This window comes from Anguilla rostrata, chromosome 5 (genome assembly GCF_018555375.3).
Source record: "Anguilla rostrata isolate EN2019 chromosome 5, ASM1855537v3, whole genome shotgun sequence".
Taxonomy (NCBI): domain Eukaryota; kingdom Metazoa; phylum Chordata; class Actinopteri; order Anguilliformes; family Anguillidae; genus Anguilla; species Anguilla rostrata.
In genome coordinates this window covers 19132063-19157860 of record NC_057937.1, presented here as the reverse complement: position 1 = coordinate 19157860, position 25798 = coordinate 19132063, and the positions used below count along the sequence as shown (strand labels likewise).

The following is a 25798-nucleotide window of genomic DNA, read 5'->3' as shown; positions in this document are numbered from 1 at the left end:
AGATGGAAGCCATATTGATGTGGGATTGACGTTTTTTCTTTTGTGCTGTTTTTCCATTCATATTATGGAAGGATGTCGGTTGCACCTCAAAGGGCCTGAAAGCAAGAACCGCTGCTCATCTCCTAACCCTTGTTAATATTTGCTTGTCTATGAAATTGCAGGCGCAGCAAAAACAATGTGTGTTATTAAACAGAACTAATTTATGACTTGTGCGGTCATTGACCTAGCACGCCTGTGTGTTTCCTGTGTGCACTCCTGTGTGTTTTGTACAGTCCAATACTTGGGCTCTCATCTGACACAGGGGATTAGACAGGAAAAACAAGCGTTTCTGTTCAGTTGTGGCTTTTCAGGTTATGTGTTCTCAACGATAAGCTAAGTTCAATTTCCCTTCTTGGTATTCAGGCTTTGCAAACATTCATTTCATTTACATGAAAATGTGAAGTCTACGGAACCATTGGCTAATCTGGTGTTTTAGCCAGTTTTTACCTGCTGCACTTTTATCTAATATCTTCTTTTTCTGTCTTTTGAATAGAGCCTAAATGAAAGACTTTCTCTTTGTATGGATGCTTCACCAAAATGGGCAACAAAGTAGCGTTAATATCGCCAGATTAAAGGAGGGATGGGGGACCAGTTTAATTGAAACTGTAACGACGAGAGAAGAGGGTGGAAACAAAGGGGAACAAAAGAGGCCAAAGTTTCTTTTTTATATGGTCTTGGTTTGTTAAAAAGCATATTTCATTCTCCCATTATTTCTCTCAATTTGGAATATTCAATCGCAATGTAGAGCCTGTCCCTCTGCTGCACTGTAGTAGGTCCCAGAATGCAGTGCAAAGAATGTTCCGGCTTCTCAGTATAGTACAGCAGCCTGGCCGTCCTGTTGCTCTAAAGGGTGAGTCTCCTTGCGTAGCTCGTTGGCACAGGCCCTCTGCACGTGCCTGATTGGTCAGAAGAGTCCTATTGCCCTTGCATTTTCTGCCAAAGCCCTCCCAACATGCTTTGCTGTAACCAGTTACACCTGTTAATGCATCTGAACCGCACATTAGTTTCTGCAGTCTGACATAACGGTCCTCACAACGAGTTACATTACATTACATTACATTACAGGCATTTAGCAGACGCTCTTATCCAGAGCGACTTACACAACTTTTTACATAGGACTTTACATTGTATCCATTTATACAGCTGGATATATACTGAAGCAATGCAGGTAAATACCTTGCTCAAGGGTACAACAGCAGTGTCCTTACCGGAATCGAACTACACCTTTCGTTCAGCGCAGTTCCCTTACCCACTGTGCCACACTCCGAGTTAATGTGAAAGATCTGTCAATATGTGCATTTGGTGAGTGGCTTGGATCCCTTCATGGTCTCTGAATTAATCCGTGTCCATCAAATCTGGTGACAGTGATCGGGATTTGGCTTTGTATTGAGGGCGATAGGTCACTGCTACCACTGCAACAAAAGCCAGTGCTTTTACTGGATAACTCTGGACAGATCTGAACACCCTGCTTAATGAAGTCATGATTCATGATATTTGTGGAGCTCAGTGAACATCCCACCTCGGCCCGGGCTGTCTGATCTCATTGAATGGCGCTCTATTGAAAAGGATGGTTATCGCTCACGGGACTGGCTACCCTGCTCACCGTCGGAAATCCATTTCAGGGGACGTCTTATCTGCCTCATCAACACCTCTCCAATCTAATAACTGCACAAAACGCATGTAACCACGGCAACCACCAACTAACTGACTAACTGCGGCTGGGTGGACTCGGTCTGCACAGGAGCCTCCATTTGTCATTGGCGTTCCACAGAAAATTTGTTTGATCAGTGATTTCACGGCCAGATGTCTTCTGTATTAGAGCACGAGAAGAGGAGACGCAAAGGATTTGCATATGTGCATCTGCTTGTGTGTGTGTGTGTGTGTGTGTGTGTGTGGGCACGTGTGCATGTATGTGTGCACGTGTGTTTATCTTATTTTACACTAATGAAGAAAAGCACCCTTGCAAGGGCAATGTCTCAGTCTCATTGTTTTAAAGGTTACAGTTCAATCTATGATTTCATGATAATTTAATTACTGTAACCTATAAACAATTTGACAGCCACCAGCTCTATTCTATAAATAACCCATTCCAAACAAATAGGAACAGTGTCTAAAATGTGGACTAGTGCAGGAAACAATGAATGACATAGAATTTTGATGCTATGAAAATGAACACTGTTGCATGTGAGGTGCAGTACAGAATGATAAGAAAGTCAATGTGTTACCATGAACTGTTCCAGTGGCAGTGGTGTTGAACATTGGGTAAAGTACAACAAACGTGGGTGCCAGTCTAAATGACTTAAACTGGAATTCATTTCTTTGGAGCGGACCAGGCCCCAGGATTTGAGGAGTGCAAGGTATGATTACATTGCAGCCATTACTCCATAGCCTCAGGCATTTTGGGATTACCATAAGGAAAAGAAATACATTTCAAAATGCCAATGTTTGAAACATTGTATATATTTTATGAAATATATACTTATGAATATATGCTCATTGTTAACATGGTGACATTGAGTAACATTGTTAAGACAACTACACTGTGTGAACTGTCATGGTATAATTTACTGAACTGCAGTTTTTAATGAGCCATTTTTCAAGCCATCAAAGTACCAACAATACAGAAAACATAAGAAACTAGAAGAGTGCACTCAGTAGAGTGCAGATCTCCACCAGGCGTGTTAGCTTTGCTGATGCAACAACACAGGCTACACAATCAATGAAACCAGAGAAATACAATATTACAAGTTTTTACCAAAATCCCAAAAACGCCGATTCAGTGAAGTAACGCTAAAGGTGGTGACATGTTAGCTAATATCATTCATATCAGCCATGATGTTTTAGACAGAGCAAACGTTGACGTTATAGTCTGGCACTTTCGTTTCAAATCCTGACAGGAACAATCTGGACGGGAACAATTCGAAAAGACCAGCGATGTAAAATATAAATTTCAACATGAAAATGGCAACCAAATAATTAGTTGGCTGATTATTTTGTTGGCATTTTAACGTAGAAATTGACATTTTACATCGTTGGTCTTTCATTCCAAACGGAAGCAGTTGTTGATCACTTGCAGCCCCTACCGGCCGGTTAGGAGGAGTGAGGAGTTAGAACTCAACGTATTTCAATGGACAATGATGGAAATTAATTAAAATAAAATACTTGTCGTTGACCGATTTGCTAAATATTCGCGAATTCAGGTCCTTGGCCTGCTGCCAGCATGCACAACAAGTATTAGGCTGATCGGCCCAGTAGTATGCGAGACTAGCTGTGGACAGTTACACAAACAAACACGTGACCAAACGCATAATCCCTTCCAGGCTCTCGCCTGGCGGAGATAAAAAGCGATGGAATCTTAAAAGTAAAAAGTAATGTTGGAGTTGTACCATCTATGGTAAAAACATTTTATTCATGGTTTGTTGTGTTCTATTTCAACAGATTTGCTGATTTAATTAAAGTTGAATTTGAATAGTCCTAAAAACTAGCTAACTAGGCACATCAAACTTTTTGCAGCATACATTACAGAAAATACACTTCAAGAAACTCCAAAGCAGCTTGTACAGCAATGTTATTTTTCCAGAGGTTGTACATATGAACAGATTAATTTTTAAATTATAATTCAGTCCTTCCTCCTTTGTTTTTTTTCTTCATTCATAGAAGTAGAAAGCAGAAACAGTAACAGGCAGAGAGGAGATCTCAGAAGGTGCCTTGGTGGGGGATCAAACCCCCCATGGCTTTGGAGTCGCCACCTCACAAACTGTGCCTCACATCCCACTTGAACAAATGTTTTACAGTTTACTCACAAGCATAAACACCTGTTTATATATCATGATGCTACTGCTTTCCTTAAACAAATTCATTTTATACAAATTCATTTTATAAAATGTACTCACAAATTAATTTTATCCCACTTACTCACAACACCCATTTATACATCAGCTTTCCTTGAGCGTAGTGGTCTCGTGGTTGCATGCTCTAAAGAACATATGTCCAACCAAAAATAATATTACTCTAGGAATAACAACCCTGTACAAGCTGCTTTGGAGTTACTTACAGGGTATTTCCTTACCTATTTATGGCATAGTAAACCTAGCAGGTTGTCAGAAAATTGTCTGGTCACAACACACACAAGAACACCCTAACACTGAAAAAATATCAACAATATAGTATCTGTAATAATATTGAATGATACCAGAAAGTGTACTATCCCTTTACGGCAGGGGTGCACAACTCCTGGAGGGCTAGTTTGCGTGTTGGTTTTTGTTCCAACCAATTACCTTAGTTTTAGTTTTCTGACAGGTTTATAAACTATGCTGGTTCACTCCTGTACTTGAGCACAGTAAAATCTTTAGGATACACTTGCTGTTTGTGGCTGTAGCTGGTGCTTACATTAATGTCAGGTCAAGATAGCCATCCATCCATCCATTATCTATACCCGCTTATTCCTGGGCAGGGTTGCATCGATGTGCTGGAGCCTATCCCAGCATGCATTGGGCACGAGGCAAAAACATAAGCTGGACAGTTCGCCAGTCCAGCGAGGACACAGGGAGAACATGCACACAGAAAGGTCCAGGCTGGGTCAGATGAAGATATGACTGAGCTAATTAAATAATTAAATGTCCTAGAAAATAAAATCTGTGAATTCTTTGCTGATGCATTATTTTAATATTTTTCTGCATTCACAAACGGCTGAGAAATATTTTTAAATGGTTCTTGCAAAAAAATGTATAAAAGCCTGTGCCGAAATTGGCTTGCTTTCTCCCTTGGCCAAATGCCAGGTTTTCAGTGGGCGGGGTTAACTGGGTGTTCGTTTCATAACAAAAAACCTTAAGTCCAGTGAAATCCTTTCCATGTGTAATATGCAATTGATGTTCTTGCCATTTTTGTGTGGATAAGCCAAGCTAAGTTGAAAATGCCTAAGCATAGCCCCTTCTCTGGATGCAGAGAAAGCAATACACTTTTATCTTGTCACAAAAATGTAGAGAGCTACAAAAAATGAGTTTTATTTCTGGAACCCACAGGCGCTGTGCTAATTTTCGCCTGGAACTTGTTGCAGAATGTGGTGGACCAGTAAGTTGGCCTACCATTAGTTAGAGACATTTAAATAGCTTTCAAGTTTCGACATGTGGAATCTAAGACTTCTGGACGTAATGTCTGGAGTTTGAGACTGCTATAGCGTCTCCTGTTAGTGTACAGTAGCTCAGTGTTACGTTACTAAACAGTGAATGATCTTCAAGTTTAACTATATGATAGTAAAGCCTAGTTCATATTGCTTTCTTTCGTTTGGTCTAGTAGTGTAAGTGCAGTGCTCTAACCTAGCTAGCAATTAGGAGTGGTTTACATATGCCGTGTCCTACGGATATGAATGTTAATCAGCATAGAATTCACGCCCACCCTGTTCTTGTCTGCTGAAAAGGTCACAATAATCTGTGTTTATTACAATTTAATGGTTTTAATTGGGTTAAAACTTGAAAGAAATTTGTGTATTAATAAGACAATCAACTGTCACTTCTGTGGAATATAACCACAATTTGAATCCAGTTTCCTGGACCTTTAAGAGTAGACGCTGGCACAAAATCCTGAAACGGATCGGCCCTTGTTGTGCACACCTGCTTTAAGGTTTCCTCAGTAGGAGACTTAGTGTCCTGTCTCCTTCTCATATTCACAAAGCATTGATCTAGTATCAGTTAAGCCTTTGAGCTCATAAAGATGAGACCCTAAGTATACAGGCCCCAAAGTAGCATGGTGAGTGCATCATAATGGCATTGCTGAGAGTTTCCAATTTTATCTTTTCCATCAATTTGCTTCATTTTTAAACTCTGGGGCAGAGTGCTCTGTGACCATACACAGATTAAATGGTTTAAAGTAAGAGGTAAAGGCCATTTTTTTGCCATTTTCTCCCCAATTTAGTTGTTATACCAATTCCACGTGTGTATCACATTCCTGGTTGATGCACTATCCTCTGTCGGTCTGGGGAGGGTGTAGACTACCACATGCCTCCTCCGATACATGCAAATCTGTTTGGGGTGCGGGGGGGGGGGCGGGGGGGGGGGGGGGTGGGGGTGCTGTTGGATTCCGTCGAGCGGGGGGGGGAGGCGGGGATGTGCGCTGTTCAATTTTGTCAAAGGGGGGCGGGGTTCGCTTGGTAAAATCCTTCTTACATTACATTGTTATTAAATGTTCGGTTGCCATTCCTTTTAAAATGAATACCGCTAGTTCCACGATAGGGGATGAATAACATAATTGCGATAATAATAACCCTAGATAAACATTGGATCGTGTGGCCCCCCCCTGGCGGTTGCGGCCCTAAACAACCGAATAGACCGTTTATGCCACGGGCCAGCCCTGGATACATGTGAAGTCACCAGCCACTTTTTTTCATCTGACAGTGAGGAGTTTCACTGGGAGAGCATAACGTGCGTGGAGGTTCATGCTATCTCCCCCAGATCCCCTCAAGATCCCCTCCCTGCTGAACAGGCGCCCTGACCAACCAGTAGGAGTTGCTAATGCAATGATCAGGATTCATATCCTCACTGGCTTCCCACCCACGAACACTGCCAATTGTGTTCCTAGGAGCGTCTGACCAAGCCGGAGGTACCACTACTGGGGATTGAACCCGGGTCTCTGCGGTGGTAGGCGAGTGCTTATAACTCTACACTACCCAGACGGCCCCGAAGGCCATTTTTAATATTATAAATCTGTGGCCTTGAATAAAAGCCATTGTGGCCTTATCTGCAATTGCTGAGGTTCTTGATTCAGTTCCATGAAGCTAATTTTAGAATGTACAAGTTGCCAATTATGACAATCATCTCAAAGCTCATTATCCAATTCTTTGCAGTTATAAATGTATGTGAAAATGAACAAATTATTGTTAGGACATCAGACTGGCATTAACTAATCATAAAGCAACAGTGAAAAAAGATAATTTCCTCATAATTTTATTAGATTTGGGCAAATAAACACATCTACAATGCTACACGTGCGCTCAGATACAAACACAAAGCTTGTTTCACACATTCATTCAGAGCTATGGCGTCACAGCATTGAGAGATCACATTCAAAACTGACAGAACAACAATAAGGAGGCAGATAAAAGTCCCATAATAACCTTTACAGTCTGCAATACTGGAAATACCGTATCAGCAATATAATACAAGGTGAAAGCAAACAGGTGGAAATATGTATCTGTATTTTTCAACCACTTTCAGATTAAAGGGCCATTTCACAGTCCATTATGAATCTGATAAAACAGGCTGTGTTAAAAAATAATTACTCTCCACACTGACAAATGACAGCAATTTACCTATAATATGCATCCGATTACGAGGGCAGATGTTGTGCTGAAGAGACTGTGGGAGAACTGACGCTTACTGCACAGTGAATGACAGGAGTGCAGGTTCAAGCACACACAAACGCACAATCAAAGATTACTGTACATGCACACACACTCATACATACACACACATTCAAAGATGAATGTATACACACACACACATCCAGAGGTGAATGTACACACACACACACACATCCAGAGATTAATGTACACACACCGCACACGCATATATACACCACACACACACACACACACACACACGCATATATACACCACACACACACACACACACACACACACACACAAACCTGCACACACACACATATAGATGGATGGGGTAAAGCAGAAGGTTAGACGTGGACAGAAAGGGAAGATATAAACAGATGGAAAATGAAAGCAAGACGGACAGGAAGATGAAGTGCACAGTCCCGGTTTGATGGTGGAAACACTCCACTTCACAACAAGTTCCACGAGGGCTTTAACAAGACAGTGACAGATGATCCCTCCCACACAGCTACACTGTCACATCTGAACAGCCAGCCGATCTCAGATATACAGCGTGTCACATTTGTATTAATAAAGAACCCTCACCCTCTCTCAGTTTGACACATCCAAATCCATAAGCAACAGCAGAGCTACAGTATATCACATCCATATTCATAAAGAACAGCTAACCTCACAGAGATACAGTGTGTCACATCCATATTCATACAGGACAGCAGTCTACCAAGAAGGATATAGTGCACCATATTCGTATCCATAAAGAATAGCTACCCTCTCAACGAGGGTGTGTAGAATGTGTACATTTGCATTCATAGATGACAGCCATCTTCACATCGATAGTATGAAACACCTGTATCAATAAAGAACAGCAGCACTCCACACCGCTATATTCAAAATTACAGCAGTGGTCCAAGAGAGGTACAGGGTGTCACATTTGTATCCATAAAGAACGGCCATCCTCTCCAAATTGTGTTTATAGTCTCCCAGATCCTTGTAACCAGTCCTAACATAACCTCCTCTCAGGAAGGGTTCTGAGGGAGCATGTCTTTTCCCACATATACTCATTCCAGTGGCTGAAATCTCTTTTATTTATTTTCCACTGTTTAGGCCGGAAACCTTCCAGGGAGTCGTTTTCTTTTTTAACCCCTTCACGCAGCCGCCAAATCTGGCCAATCGATTTCTGACCATTTAGTTGGGGTTCTAGTTAAGGCTTTATAACTCCAGATGTGAGCATTTCAGAGACTTGGAAAAATTGCTTAAATTAAGCAAGACACTGGTAGAAACAAAGTGCCAGAAATGCAATTGGCGAAAATGTAAAATGAATGCAAAAATGAAATTGTTCTCATTTAGTTTGAAATAAAATAGAGAGAGATCCCATGTATAAAATACGTAAAACTATACATGCCCTAGGTCATACAATCATTGACCTTATATAAGTGTGCAAAAATCTGAGGCTGATATCTATATGTGAACAGTGTGCCCTGGTGTCCTTTAGCGTCTCCAAAATCTAACCAAAATGTCAAAACTGTGCATTGCAGTAAATCATAATATAATCTTATATTTCACCACAAATTTAACTGTTTTGACTCACACATCTCACTTTTGCATCATCTTTCCACCATCAGTATAAGGGTCTAAGATATCTTGGGTTCCAAAAACCTATCTGAAAAATGTATAAAATGCCTTTTCTCCATTATAAAGCATATGAGCTTGCCCCTTATGATGATTTTAGATGAAACATTGATATTACATTGAATAATCATGCAAAAACATTGTGGTACACATATCTAAATATGTAATCATTCACTCTTGTATGTGTTTTCTGTACACAACAGTATGTAATCTTTTGATGCATGGGGATGGGACAACATTTTCCAAATGCTACTATTTATGATTACTCCAAGGGAAATGTTACGTTCATCTAGTCCATATCAGCACACAGTAAATCTGAATGAATATTTTCAATGCCCTAAGTGGAAAGTATAGCCCATGGAGATACCAATAGCCCACATTATGTACAATAACAGTACAATGAAATAATACACCAACATCAGAAAAATGTTGCCGATGTTTTTGCTTTAAGGTAAACCGATGCATCAAACATAACACATTACTGAGCCATTTACTGAGAACATTTACACTACAGTGTGTGAAATGCCCGAATTATAGAATAACATAAACCTCTTGAAAGACACTCAATTTAATTGTGAGTGGTATGAATTCTAGCAAAGTAGGTCACTGCGAGCCACAATGCTAACTCTGCTCAGGATATGCTAACAATGCCCCTGCACTAACATATATTAGTTTGTGCCCAATACAAATATGTTCAGCATTATTTGCAAAAGCTAAGTTGTCTATTATGACCAATGTGAACATAACAATATCAAAAACAAAACACAACATAAATAATTGAAATGTTACAAGCAGTAATACATACAGCTTCACCATGTTCGTATGTATCCTTGTTAGACTTCATGCTTCCTATTCCTCTCCTGACTCACTCCCCAAATCCATATCAGCATGGCGAAAACTTGCTTTAGCCATGGTGGCGAGTTGGCAAAATTAGTAAAATCTTTCAAAAACCAAAGGAAAACAACAACTGCACCTCAATGTCTGCATGACATTATGGTTCACAGCACAATGCTGCGTTTAAGAAACCATTCAGGCTGTTACATTTGGCTCTCAATCATTGTTATAAATTTCAAATGAGATGTGCCATACACCACTGGACAGTGGATACTCCCCTCTACTGGATTAAAGATACCGAAAAAAGTTATCTAACCAACCAGAATGAATTGAAAAGTGTTACGACAGCACAAAATGCAAGTTGGGTTTTGCACGTGGCCAATGTAAATGCCTATCCCCGCTTTCTATTTGCGTGCTTATTTCTCAAATGAATTAAACAACCACTAAATTGTGAAACATGTAAAAAAAAATCATAAGATTGTATTTTTATTCCATATTTACTCACATGTTTTGTTCATAGAATTATGCCGTATATTTACACAAGAATCTCTCTTGTTTGTTTCGCTATTCTGTGAGCAGCGTTTTTTACCCCTTTATTGGCATACCTTTGGGCTATTGTTGGCTTTATCTTGTTGCTATGAAGGAATACTAATTTTTGGTGTTGAAAGCATATTTTTATGAACTCCCAGATAGGCATTACTGTCCAATGTCTCACGCTTAGGGGGTTTACTTGCAGCAGAGTCTGCAGGGAGGGGGTGCTTGTTAGATGGATGACCTACGCAGCAATGATGGCACTTAGAAACTCTGTATTAGGCATAGTTGTCATATATTGTCTCCAAATAAAGCTAGAACACAGTGTTAATTCCACTCATATTTTGTTTGCAGAAGAACTGAATTTCTGAGTTGAACAATTTCAGGACGCTGGCATCCTGGCCACTAGGGAACTTGCGTGAAGGGGTTAAACAGGAATGGGCAATAATTCTTCTGTGTGCTGAGTCATTAATCAGTGGCAAAATAATTCTCCAGTTTGTGAATGAGTGAGCCAATCATTTTCCAGTATGCTATTTGTTGACAAGTGGGCTTATCAGACTACATTCTGATACATTTATTCAAAAAATGTCTGGTCACGCTCCTGTTTAAGGATATTTGGACCAACCAATCAGACTCCAGGTTGGTATATATGCAGATGACCAGTCTATTTGCTGATGTTTTTTAAAGCATCCCATTTCAATTTGTAAAAAAATAAAATGAAATAAAAAAGTAAAAACACTGGTTAATCAAGCTCATGTCTACTGCAGTATTCATATTATAGTCTTGAATTATTTTCAACTAAACAGTACAACAGTGCTTTTTTATGCAATAGTGTATCATTTTTCATTGCACGAACATTAAAATCTTAAAAGTTATTTTAATCTTTTGCCATGAAAAAAAGTGTTTTTCAGTAGCTAGTTGACTAGGTAAGGAACTAGCTGCTTCTAGCCCCTAGCTAGCTAGCTCCCGAGTATCAAGCTTGGATAGATTTGGATATCTTGCAATTATCATTGAATGGCAATGAATTAAGAGGCTATAAAGTACATTTGGCATAATAAAAACTGGCCTAAAGATTGTTTTAAAGATTAACTTGTCATCTTCCATTGTTGAATTTACTAATTTGTTTTCTTGTGACATTTGATGGTGGTCGATGGTAAAAGTAAAAACATTTTCTATTTTGAAAGCAAGTTCATTGGGTTATCAATGCCAGCAGCGTTCCTCCAGTGTCGATTACAAATGTAATATTGTTGTCTCATTGAAACCAGTCGTTAAAACACCTTGGAACGCATCCCTTGATGTGTCAAAAACACAGGGAAGGGCTCCTTCGCATGACCCTCTACACTATGCTGTGCTGCATTTTGTTGTTCTTCGTCTCTGTGGAACAGGGTGTTGCTTCCAGGGCATCACTGACCGTGTCCCTCTTCTCCCTCCATCTCTCGGAGGTATCCGCGTCTACTCTGTCCTTTCCGAAGGAAACTGCTTTGCCCTTCTTTTCGGTCTCTGCGGCAACCTTTGTCTTGGTCCCGTTGCCAGCGGTCGAGGGGTCTCTGGCCGTGCTGTAGCCGGCGGTTACCATGGAGAGGGTCCGTCGCCGAGCCGCCTCCCCCTGGCAGCGGTAGAGGTCACGGAAAGCAGAGCGGAAACGCTGGGACATCAGGTTGTAGACCACGGGGTTGATGGCACTGTTGGCGTAGATGCAGGTCCTGCAGAAGAGCAAGAACCAGGCGTCCAAGTAGGGCGTGGTAACAAAGGAGTTGACCAACACCAGCGTTCGGTAAGGCATCCACAGCAGGGCAAACAGGACCACCACCACTGCCAGCATCTTTGTTACCTACAATGAGGAGAGGTGGTAGATATTATACCTGCTGAAATTTATTAAGACATAAACCCACAGATGTTTAATTCACTTTACGTATTTTGTTTTTACACAAATGACACAAAAACTTTTTGCATTTACTGGTCTGTATTTTGAGCCAAAAAAGTATTTTTAATGAAATGAACTTCATTGAAAGAGACAGTGACAGTGAGGGAGTGAAAAGAGAAAGGGTAGTGAAGGAGAAAGCGAGAGGTTTATCAGATCCAACTATAAAATGCTCAAAAATGTGGTCTCCGCTTATCAGTGATAACAATGGTTCAAATTGTATACAAACTTTTCTCACACTTTTCTGATTTTTAATAATTTTCCTTCAACCTTTCCTTTGTATCAAACAACAGTGGAAGATAAAAATATAGATATAAAAAATGCTGTGGTGACGCAAGTGTCAACAAGCTGAAAACTGAAAGGTTTTCTTTCAAAGAGCATATTCCCCCTGCTGAAATGCACTCCCTGACTCTGACCTTTAGAAGAATTCAGAAACAGTTGCACTGTGGAAAATGCCCAAAACGAATAAGGAAGTGGCAGGGTGGTACAGTTTAATTAATGAGCTAAAAGATAATGGATAATGGATAATGGGCATGTTTCTAAAGGCATTTATGGATTATGCAAATGGATTCCAGAACAAACGATGCTGGCCTGACCAGCTAAAGGTTTTCCTTTCCTGGAAACACAGAGTATCACTGGCACTGACTCTGGCAAACCGTTTATGTCCAAAGACACACAGCAAAGGTAACAAGCTCATGGCTCTTTGCACACAGATATACTGCTCCATCATTCCATGCAGTGTGAATCAGCAGATCTCACCAATGTACTGCATCATTTAATGTAGTGCATATCAGCAAGTTTCACTGTCCTGAGCTGCCCCTTCCTGGGGTTTATTCCGATGGTTAGAATGTTAAGGGTGAAAGAATGTACAGTACTCACTACAACATGCCTGCAAAGTATAAGAACTGTGAAGCTCGGCCAACCAAAAGTGTATTATTCTTTCTATTGACTATATTGATTCTTATTTCTATTGTCATTCCAAGTGAATCTGCAACCCTGACCCATGTATTATGCTTTAGTTTTGCAGTTCCTAAACTATAATATACAAGTAAATGCAAAACAAAATGTTACAAAAGCCTCCGGTCATCAAACCACAAATGAATGGCAGTAATTTCTTTGCAGAAAGACACATTTGCTTCAAATCATAACATTATTTTGTCAAATTAATTGAATGAGGCTTAATTGAACTGCAAACTAAGCAGAGAAACAGGCCTGATGTGCGTAGAGCAAATATCCTGGGGTGTCCTGAACATGTACACATTAAAATAACTGTCTTATTTTTTCCAGAGCAATCTTTTTTGTAATTTTTTTTTTTACTGAACTCAACAAACTATATTTATGATGGAAAAGAACCAGTTCTGTTGTTGCTTTCATCCAGGGGTAATCAATTCCAGCAACCTAATTGGTTATTATTTTTAAATTAATGAAATGCCCGTAAATCAACCAAAGAAATCAAGAACTGGGTAAAGACAAAATAATGTGAAAACGATATTGTAGGTGGGTGTGGGTGTGGCTCAGCTGAGGGGAGAGGCAGGTGGGAGTGGCTCACAGGAACAGGGCTGGGAGGGAGTTAATTAGCACAGGTGTTCCTGGTCACTAGTTGCTCGGCCAGGAACACCTGTGCTAATTAACTCTCCCAGCCCTGTTCCTGTGAGCCACTCCCACCTGCCTCTCCCCTCAGCTGAGCCACACCCACACCCACCTACAGATATGTCAGCAAAGGACGTTAGGACTTATTCCATCATTGTCATTGTCATATCATTGTTATCTCTTATGTAAAATTGTTGCATTTTCTGACAGTCCATATGAAGTGGGATTATAAAGTATATATCTCATGGCACAGATAAAGAAAAGAGAGTAGATGACAGCTGTAGTACTGTAACATAGCATAATGACAAGAAAAGGCCATTTAGCCTAATGATGATCCCCATTTTCCTACAACAAAAGTGTGCCTAGTGCTTAGTTTACCTACCGAATAGATCTAGCTCTGTAAACCCCCAGATTTTCTGCCTCTACTACATGACCTGGCAAGCTATTCCACGGAGTGACTACTCTCTGGGTGAAAGAAATGTCTGTATTCATTTCCATTCATACCCCCTCATTCTACAAACAGAACTCAACCGACCAATTACTCAACTGTAATTTTTTACTGGAGCAGGTAATACTTTACATAGACTATATGCCAAACTAAAGTCTACATAACAGTCATGAGAATGCCAAAAGATACAATTGCCATTATCATTGACCAAATGCGAACTTGCCACCTAAAAGCTTGAGCAGAAGGAAAAGGTCAACTTCTGTTTGGAATTTGCATGTATATATTATGTATATATCTCCCATAGTTGACATGATGTCTGGATTGGTCTGTGTGTAGGTGTGTCACTGAGTGCATGGGTCTTCTTATTGCCCCATGCCTGCTGATTTTGGCCTCAGCTCGACCTTTGCAGATAAATACATTACTGAGTATCAATGGTTTGTTACAGCCTGTGTTTCCCCATTATATCACTACTAATTTGACCCATACTTACTTTCTTCATAAATGCAATGAAGGTAGTTGTAAAAGCCTAATGCCATACAAGGCCACCTGCCAAACAATGCTTGCCTGTTGTTCAACCCCTGCAAATTGTACAGAACTGGGCAATATAAAGCACATTTATTTGAATTGTGCATTTCCATGCCTGTATTTCATATGTAATACTGGTTCCACAAATCATCTTCCTATGGTTTATATCTCTGTGCCACCAGCAAAACATTACATGATGCCACCATTTTGATTTTAGCATATGGATCGCCTCAGCACCTGCTACAGCACAGAACCTGGTTTCTGTTTCTTGGAGGGAACCTTTTCCAGATAAATGCACGTTTCCTGTGGGGCACGTTTTCCCATCGCAAACGCCTTTTTCAAATGGGACCGATTTTCCCAATGCACGCGGCACACCTGTTTCCTGGAGGAGAGTGCGCTCCTGTGGCGGCCTTTGGCTCCGCCCTCAGGCGGCTCCTTGCAGCTCCGACGCAGCGTGGTGGCAGTGTGAGCCTCGCTCTTGGTGGGCTGAGGCAGGGGCCCCAGGTAGAGGATCCGGGCGATGAGGGCATACAGCACGATGGCCAGCAGTAGCGGCAGGACGTAGAAGATGGCGAAGTCGGTGAGGTAGATGGGCAGGTAGAGGTCACGGGACACCCTGTACCCGCACTGCACCCGCTGGTCTGCGTTCACCTGGATGTCCACCAGGAAGAACCAGAGCAGGCAGTAGACGCAGGTGAGCGCCCACACGCCCGCGATGATGCGCTTGGCCCGGGAAACCGTGCAAACGGTCTGAGCCCTCATCGGGTGACAGATTGCGATGTACCTTGAAGAAGGAGCAACAAAAAGTAAACCTGTGTCAACCCACGTCCAAAACAAGGGTAGAAGAGAACTGAACCTGTGCCTAGTTGAGGTGTGTGCAGGTCTGCTTGTTTTCCATGTATCAGCAGTGAATTCAGGCTATTGGCTACAGACAATCAGTTCCTTAATTCTATCCTTATATACTGAAACACACCAAAATCCAGCAGACACAGTCCTCCAAGATTTACATTTCATATCACTGAACTAGGCAGTAGCTCCATTTCATTTAGCATTGATTTATGCAAGTTTAAAATGTTTATTCCCAAACTAAATCCATTATAAATGCATGTTTAGGCATATGGAAACAGCCATGCCCACACTTTCCCCTCAATTGTATTGATTTATGTGTATGTCATAGGTTATTCTGTCACTTACAGAAATGGAATACACTGAAACATTTTGTCAATGTATAGAAGATAATAATAATAAGAAAACTGCTCTGAAACATCATGTTTCACAATATTACATGCATATTTTAAAAATATTATATATTTATATATTATAATATATAATATACATGATATATTATATTGTGAAGTGCTGATGTCTCAATAATATATTTCATTTCATTATATTATTGGCATGTTCTGTTTCTGTCTTTAAGGAGAGCGCGCTCACCGCTCACCTCTCAATAGTGAAGGCGGTAATGGAACAGGAAGACACGTTGATGCCCAGGTACTGGAAGTAGGTGATGCCCAGGCAGCCAGCGTGCCCGTACACCCAGGTGCCCGTCAAGCTGTCAGAAACGTTGGGCAAGCCGGCGGCCACCAGCACGATGAGGTCGGCCACTGCCAGGCTGACCAGGTAGCAGTTGGTGGGCGTGCGCATGTGACGAGTGGTGAGGACCACCAGGACCACCATTACGTTTCCCACGATGCCCAGGCTGCACACCAGCAGCACCAGGAACACGGACACCGTCTTATACTGCAGCGACTCGGAGACAGTGTCCACGGCACTCAGCGAGATGTTTGTCGGGGTGTCCATCCTGGAACTTGAGTTTTCTGTCATCATTGTTTTGTGTGTGTGTGTGTGTGTGTGTGTGCTGGGTTTGTATTGCCCTGAATTGAATTTAAGTGATTGTAGGCAAGTGTGAGCGTGTTTTTGTCAGGTGGCTTGGTCTTTCTTTGAGTCAGTCAGCCTTGAGGTTTACGGGAAAAGAACACCGTTTTTTGTTTGCTGGTGTAAATCTTGGCAAGCGGTACGCCTTCAGAGCTTGCCTTTCCTCCTGAACACAATCAGAGGCATCTTTCTGATAATCGCCTGGGAGAGAGAAAAAGAAGTGCTAAAGGTTAATGGCACGACTGGCGTCATAAACGCATTGGTAAAGGTGTTTTCCCGCCGCAATGCAGTTCTGATGATTAATTACATGTGCGTTCATCACCGCAGATAAGCGCTGTTCGCACGCCTCCCTGCGATGCGACACTTCAACAGCCAGCTTCGCAAGGGTTTGTCTGTTTGTCACCATGGAAACGAAACCTGGCGTCTCCTCCTATCTTCATTCTCTTACTGCTGCCGACTCTCTCATATCTGCACGAAGCACCTTCCAAGAGCATAATTGCCCTGGTACTGCTGGCGAGTACATCCGCTACATGCTAACAAAGGAGAGAAGCACTTTTTCTCGAACCCAATTGTTACAAGGCCGACATTTCATCCGTCGTTCACAAATTCTTGCACACTCCCATCTCGTGTCAATTATCAGTAAACCTTACAAAGCTACATCACCGTATTGATGTGTTCTGGACGTTATTGTCTGTTGCCAGCATTTTCAACATATTTTTTAAATAAAAAAACAGAGCGGGACTGTCAGCCCTCCTCTCGTATTATTCATAGGTGGAAAGCAGAGGGAGTAACACATAAGGAAATGGCCACAGCTGAGAATGATGCCACTGAGGAGGACTGAACCTCTATCTGCCCTATGGACTGCATCATGCATCTTGCTATCATTTTCAACCTTTAGCAAATTACTGAAAAAAGCACTTTCTACAAAAAATCTATGCATATAAAAATCCCCAATCATGATCCCATTTTCAAAACTTCCATGTAAATTTTAGGAACTGTGATTTTTCTGCCCAGGTGCAAATATTCAGTTTTATAATATAAGGATAATATAAGCATATTGATATCAGACCAACAGTGTAAATGAGTAAACACACCCAAAATATGTCTCGTTGACAAGAAAAGTACAAAAAGGCTGCTGTGTTCAAGTTCTGACGCAAAACATGTGTAAAACTTTTTTTAAATGACCACATCTTTGGTCTGCCTTCACCCAACGATACAAGTGACCTCCATTGCTTTTACTGTACATGTGCTGTTTGTTGAGTGAACTTGGGGTTAATCATTTCATTGTGTCATGTTGATTTCCTGTCATGAAATGTGCACCATGTCCTGCCGGTTCTTACTATTTTCAGCAATGGGGTTATCAAACCTCTCTCTGGCTTATTAGTCAGTTGGCGTGTGCTGTGATTGGAAAAGGGAGCCAGACATCTGTGACTTCTTCCGCCATCTCTTTCCCCTTGAAATGAGGTAACGCCTTTTCCAGAGAGCCCCCGGTGATGAATTGAGGTGACCGCATTTAAATCAACCCTGCTGTACTATAGGCTTGCCCAGGTGAAATTTCTCACCATATTCTATATTTATGTAACATTAGCCATAAATTTTCTTTCGTGTGGAACTAGCATTAGCTCAAGCATTTTATTAGCTGATCTGACCTCCACAGCTGAGCTGGTGAGGCATTATCAGAGGGCACATAATAATTATCTCAGTGCAAAGGGAAAATGAGTGATTGCTCCAACAGGAACCTTCAGGAATTATACCAGGGTGAAAGGGAAAATCGGTAATTATCCCAGGTTGAAAGGGAATTCAGCCTGTGATTATCCCAGGGTGAATAGAACGTCAGTGATTATCCCAGGGTGACAGTGTAGTAGTTTCAATGGAACTTGACTGTGTACTGTTTTCTCACTCACAACTCTAAGGCCAGAATTGTTTATACGTTTGAAAAGCTAATTAGTATTTGACCCAAAGTGTCACCCTGCCACAAAGACAGCAATGGAACGACTCTTTATTAACTACAGGACTGTTGCAAGAATGAGGGTCCCAAAGTAAGAAAAGGAGGCATGAGTGGTAATATTCAGAACTGGATGAGCAGACAGCCACATAAACAACCATTACCAACAATCCTACAGGGCAATGTGGACAGAATAAGGAATAAAACTGGCAAACTACATGCATGTGCCCAACACATCTTGGACTATCTGCAATCCTGCCTCATCCTGCTTTTCAGAACCATGGCTTTCAGAGACAGATCCAGATACATCGGTAGACCTGGAGAATTTCACGCTCATCAGAATGGCCTGCAATATTAACAAAAAGACAAGGCGGGGGTGCATGTGCTTGTATCAGCAAAAAATATTGCAATCCTGGGCTCATCACAACAACAAAAAAAAACAAGTGTGCACAAAAGACGTTAAACTGTTGCCAATGAATTTAGCCCATATGGTTTACCAAGGGAGCTGCCCAAGATCAGATTGTTTCTAGTCTACATTCCCCAGTCTGCTGATATGTAGGTCGCTGCCAGTACCACGTATGAACACATGTCTCAGGCTAAGACTGAAGCCCCAGGGGCAGCTAATACTTACATTAGCTGACCCTGAGGCCTGCCTAGATCTTTGTTATGGTAACATCCAAAGTGGCCATTATTCAAATACCTGTCTTGGGCAGTTCAGACCATAACATGATAACGTTACCACCTAAGTTATAAAGTTATAACCAAACTAAGCGCAGGCATGAGAAAACCAACAGGGTAGAGGTCGCGGGACGGACACCAGAAGCAACAGACACCCCCCAAGCTTGTCTGGAAAGCACAGACTGGGATGTTTTCATGAACAGTACAGGGGATGTTAACGAAACCGCCATGACTATTTCAAGCTGTATATAATTCTGTGCGAATATGGTTATACCTACTCAAACAATGAATTATGGGTGACTCCTCAACCAGAAAAAGTGGGAAAAAAGACCAGGTCAAAACCTAGTATATGGCTGGACCTAACACACTTGATCCGGCCGACCAATGGTGTAACTTCATAACTCGGCCGACCAATGGTGTAACTTCATCACTCAGTCACAGACATTCGCGTTTATTATAGGGCTGGCCCCACTGTTGCGGTCCAGCCAAAAATTAAGCAATGTAAGGAAATGAATAAAGACAGACTAGAACAGCTTTTTAGGAAGGAAGGATACAAAAAACCTTGGTAGGGGCCAATATTGGGGAATATCACTGGGTACAAACCTAGGAGGAAAAGTATGACGGCTGCAGGTAAACTTTCCTTTGCCAATGACTTGAATGTTTTTTATTGCCGGGTTGACGACCTAGATTTTCGGGAAGAGCAAGCTGAACTGATTAAAAGAGTCAACGATAATACACCAGCCACTAAATCAGTGATTATAACAGAGGATGAGGTGAGAGACCAATTCAGCCAGGTCAAATTAGGAAAATCAAGCTGCCCTGATGACATCAGCTGTAGGACATGTGCTGGCCAACTAATCAGCCCCTTCTGGCAGCTATTCCAGCGGTCACTGGACACTGCCTCAGTCCCTGAGCAGTGGAAAGTCTTGGATTGCTCCTGTGTGCAAAAACAGCAGACCCGAAGAGATGAACGACGTACGACTTTTAACGCTTTAACGTCGGTCCCAGTGAATAGCCTGAAAAAGCTGGTGTTAAAACACCTGCTTCCTGACTTCTCCTTCCACCGGGATGCTTTTCAGTTCGCATGTTAGGAAGATAGGGGGTAGATGATGCAGCGCTGGTCGTGATCAACAGCACGGACGAACGTCTGGAACAGGCTCATCAGTCTCATCAAAATCATGTTCATTGATTTCAGTAGTGCTTTCAGCACTCACTGGTTGGCAAGCTAATGGATCTATGGGTCAACTACAATATAATCCTATGGATTAAGGATTTCCTGGTGATTTGCAGCCAACAAGTAAAAGTCAACTCTGTGATTGTCATTACATTACATTACAGGCATTTAGCAGACGCTCTTATCCAGAGCGACTTACACTTTTTACATAGCATTTTACATTGTATCCATTTATACAGCTGGATATATACTGAAGCAATGCAGGTTAAGTACCTTGCTCAAGGGTACAACGGCAGTGTCCTTACCCGGGAATCGAACCTGCGACGTTTCGGTTAAAAGCCCAGTTCCTTACCCACTGTGCTACACTCAGTCCTCTCCTAGAACAATCAGTACAGGAGCACCTCAGGGCTGTTTTGGCACCCATTTCATATAGGCTACTTCGCATACTAATGAATGTCAAGCTTCTGAGACATCTTTTTTTATTTTTTTAAATATGTGGATAACACAGCATTAGAGGATTTTTTAACATTGGCCAGTGTTTCTTTAATGTGTTTTGAGAGTGAGATAGGAAAATTCATTCAATGGCGCACTAACAATTATTTGCAGGTCAATGTTAAGAAAACCGCAGACATGGTTATTGATTCTAAATGTAACAGGTCTAATTGCTCACCCAGATTCGTGGTGAATCAAAGAGAGTCTCAAAATACAAATACCTTGGCATTGAGGTTGACAATAAACTCAATTTTACTGACTGTGCAGCATCTAAAGCAAAAAAAAAAAAAACTGCAGCAGAGAATGTTTTTTATGCGACAGCTGAACAGAATAAATGTTAACTACAGTGTCCAACAAATTTGTATTAAAGTCTGTATTCCAAAGTGTTCTGACTTTTGGTGTGATTTGTGTGTTAGGGAATGTGTGCGCCCAAGATTATAACAAAGGTAATTAAGACAGTGAGTAGGATCATAGGAACAGCACAAGATTAAAATAGTGAGTATGATCATAGGAACAGCACAAAATTAAGACAGTGAGTAGGATCATAGGAACAGCACAAAATTAAGACAGTGAGTAGGTTCATAGGAACAGCACAAAATTAAGACAGTGAGTAGGATCATAGGAACAGCACAAATTTAAGACAGTGAGTAGGACCATAGGAACAGCACAAAATGAAGACAGTGAGTAGGATCATAGGAACAGCACAAAATGAAGACAGTGAGTAGGATCATAGGAACAGCACAAAATTAAGACAGTGAGTAGGTTCATAGGAACAGCACAGAATTAAGACAGTGAGTAGGACCATAGGAACAGCACAAAATTAAGACAGTGAGTAGGATCATAGGAACAGCACAAAATGAAGACAGTGAGTAGGATCATAGGAACAGCACAAAATTAAGACAGTGAGTAGGTTCATAGGAACAGCACAAAATTAAGACAGTGAGTAGGATCATAGGAACAGCACAAAATTAAGACAGTGAGTAGGATCATAGGAACAGCACAAAATGAAGACAGTGAGTAGGATCATAGGAACAGCACAAAATTAAGACAGTGAGTAGGATCATAGGAACTGAGCAGGTGACACTAGCCCCGCTCTACTGACCTTATCTTAAATAAGGTCCACTGCATTCTTAATGACGTTACTCATTCCATACACCAGAAATTTAAAATGAGAGAGTGGGGCAAAACAGTTTAGCTTAAAATTAAAACGACCAGGTTCAAGCAATCTTTATTCCTGCTGCCATTAATGTATTTAACAGCTAGTACTGAATGTGCTGGGGAAATGTATTGACTTATGTAATAAGTGCTTATTTATTATATTATCTTATATTTCTACCACAACCAATTAATACATTTTAAATATTTATATATTATGGGGTTCATTTTGCACAACTGCATTGTATTGTGTGTGTGTGTGTGTGTGAGAGAGGGGGGGGGGTGGCAGAGAGGCAAAAGTTAAGGGTGAGGAGACGTGTAGTTATGTATTGTATTCTCTGAACTGCTGTTTGTAGACTTGTTGATGTTGTACTGTTTCAAAGTAAGCATGTTTGCACTTTTGATCAAATGAATTTCCTACTTGGATAATAAAGTTAATACCCTGTGATGGACTGGTGAACTGTCCAGAAATGTGCGGGTATAGATAATGAATGGATGTATAGATAATAAAGTTAAACTTGACTTGAAGAAAACTATTAGTGACTATCCCAGGGTGAAGGATTAGGGTTAGGGTTAGGGTGAAGGGAACTTCAATGATTATCTAGGGTGAAAAGAGCTTCAGTGACTACTGTATCTCACGGTGAAGGTAACTGCAGTGATTATCTAAGGGTGAAGGGAACTTCACTGACTACTGTATCTCAAGGGTAAAGGGAACTCGAGTGATTATCTAGGGTGAAGGGAACTTCAATGACTACTGTATCCCAGGGTGAACGGAACTGCAGTGATTATCTAAGAGTGAAGGGAACTTCAATGACTACTGTATCTCAAGGGTGAAGGGAACTCGAGTGATTATCTAGGGTGAAGGGAACTTCAATGACTACTGTATCCCAGGGTGAACGGAACTGCAGTGATTGTCTAAGAGTGAAGGGAACTTCAATGACTACTGTATCTCCGGGTGAAGGGAACTGCAGTGATTATCTAGGGTGAAAAGACCTTCAATGACTACCGTATCTCAGGGTAAAGGGAACTTCCAGGAATATCTCAATATGAAGGACACTTTAGCCATAGAATTCAAATCTGATAATTGCTTTATTTCTTGCTGATATACAGATTTATAAATTCTATTCAATGTCCTATTCAAATTGAAGTAGCTGATACCTCTCAACTGTTTCACTGTTGCATCTGGCTCACTCAGGGTCACTTAAAGCCCACATGAATAGTTGTTTATTTTGAACACTGGGGACCTGAAATCACAATACAACAGGCTCTATGCATGCAATGCTTCTGCGTTTATCTTGCCAATGCGCCATTTTTCAGTTTATTCAGAAGTGCATCTTTACACACTGGAGAGAAGGCCTCACGGGTGTAGTGGCGGGTACACTCACTTACTTTACCAGGGTGTTTGCATATGCTGATTTCTAATGATGAGTTTAGTAATAGTCCTGTGCATTATACTACCTTCAATACACACATTCAGTTTTTTAAGAATATGTTCCAGTGCTGCCTGTAAATATGATTGAGAGAGAGAGAGAGAGAGAGAGAGAGAGACTGCAATGCTAACAGTTCAGCAACAACGAATGTCCCCTCATCCAGCACCCAGCTGGTCCTTAGGCTCACTTCACTAATACCCTCTAACACCTTACAACCTCAGGAGCACAGCATCGAAATTGAATCAATTAGAGTCAACCACATTACAACAAGGTCCAAAGAAAACTACACCGACCACTGGGAAACACAAATACAAGCACAAACAAAACGTGACGTTGGATGGCCTTAAAAACAGTATGTCATGGAAAACTGACCACGGTGACTGATCAAAAATTAAAAATAACTTTGACAGTGTACAGATTCAGTGAGCACAGCCAGGCCACTGAGAAGGACAGGCACAGACAGACCGGCTTCCCACGGGGAGGCTAGGCCACTGCAGTCAAGGAGCAAAGTAAACAGAGCTGCACTTCTCAATAGCTGTGAGAAATACAAGGCAATACAAGCAAAATATTACACCAAATGTATACAGAATTGTTATGTGTTAAAAAAAAATGTCAACATCAGCATCAACTCCCCTTTTTATTACAGGAAAACTGTGTAGCTTTGACAACCCAAAACGTCACCTCATGTTATAGTACAAACTGTAATTACTGATACTTCATAGAATCAATTTGTCCAGTAATGTTATTCAGCATTATTCGTAATTGAATGTTACATCTGTAAATTTACCCGTGCTTTGGCATAAGACTTTTCCTCGTCATTAATTTGAATTTGACAAAGGGTGGAGTTGAGGAGCATGACATAGCTAGGGGGGGGGGGGGGGGTGGAATTGCTTTAATTACTTTAAAATAACTAAAACATTGTTATATTTCACAACGTTGACAGACACAGCCTATCTGTATATTTGAATTAATTTGTTAGAGAAAGCTGTGCTTAGCCAAGGAAATTTCATTTAGATTTGATTATCGTAGGGAAATGTTTGCATTAATTTTTTATTATTTTTTTAAAGACGCAAAACACATCGGTTTTCGGTGACAGAATATCGTATTTCAATATATGCTGTAGACCCCTGTCCTGCGATGGTGAAGCTGATTACGAGCTTTTTGTGCGAGGACGAAGCGCCTCAAGCGACGTATGCGGTCTGTGATATGAAGCTGTCCCTCAGTTAGAATTTTTAAATTTCCTGACCAAGTTTATCACTACGAGATTAAGAATTAAATAGAATTGAAGGGAATGAGACACGCGCTGTCATGTGTGTGTGTGTGCTTGTGTGTGAGTAGCCTAATAAGCCAAATAATAAGTAGAACTATTTTTTTATTCCTCGAATATAGCGATTCATTTAAATTAACTGAATTATTATACACGCAAATCAACTGAGCTTGTTCAACACGCAGCTTCCAGAGAACAAATCATTATTGCTTCTCATTTCTAAGCGACTGAGAATAACACAACATTATGAAAACTCACGCATTTCATAACTTCCGTCGGCACACGAAAATAAGGGTACTTAGGGAGAGGCATACTCTCTAAAAAATGTCCTCAGGAGGATACCCAGTCATTAATTTAAAATATATGCCGATGGTTGTAGTATATTCTTGAACAACGGATGCATACAATTTATTTTAAATCCCATTCACAATATGATATAGCCTACCTCCAAAGAAATGTTATTCTCGCAGACCTTCGCAAAGAAAACTTTATATACTTTATACTGCTTCAGAATAGTCTAGTCTACTTAATGATGAAAAACATTATGAGAAATTATGAGAAATAATCGTACCTACCTAAAATATATCCCTGTTGGATCGTAAGCGGATAACTCCGAATGAAAGGACCGCGACGTAGATTGCCTCAAGGAATTCGCCGCTCCTCTCCGCAGAATAATTTGTATAGCTTATTTATCGCATTACCAAGTTCTGGCTCACAAGGAAAGCACTTAAATGCGCGCGTCTGACACCTGCAGCTCGAGCACAGTGTCCCGAACTTGGTAGCCGTTGCCCGCTCAGTGCGTCTGTCTCGTGTTATCGTCGCCGCTGCTCTGTAGCCTTCACAGTGCTGAAATAGCTGAAAACAGTAATGTTGGAGTGCGTGCACTGGGAACACGTGGAGGGGTCACAAATGCTGTGTCGGAT

General features: G+C 41.1%; 1 protein-coding gene across 1 annotated transcript; it reads right to left on the bottom strand.

Annotated features, from left to right (window-relative positions):
* Nucleotides 1-6961: 6961 nt before the first annotated feature.
* On the bottom strand, nucleotides 6962-25692 carry LOC135254912 (thyrotropin-releasing hormone receptor-like). The gene is made up of 4 exons (XM_064335512.1): nucleotides 25451-25692; nucleotides 16301-16935; nucleotides 15232-15640; nucleotides 6962-12203 (listed from the first exon to the last, which is right to left on the bottom strand). Exons 2-4 carry the CDS (start codon nucleotides 16684-16686, stop codon nucleotides 11709-11711), a joined length of 1290 nt encoding a protein of 429 aa, XP_064191582.1. The 5' UTR covers nucleotides 16687-16935; nucleotides 25451-25692; the 3' UTR covers nucleotides 6962-11708.
* Between the last annotated feature and the right edge of the window lie 106 nt (nucleotides 25693-25798).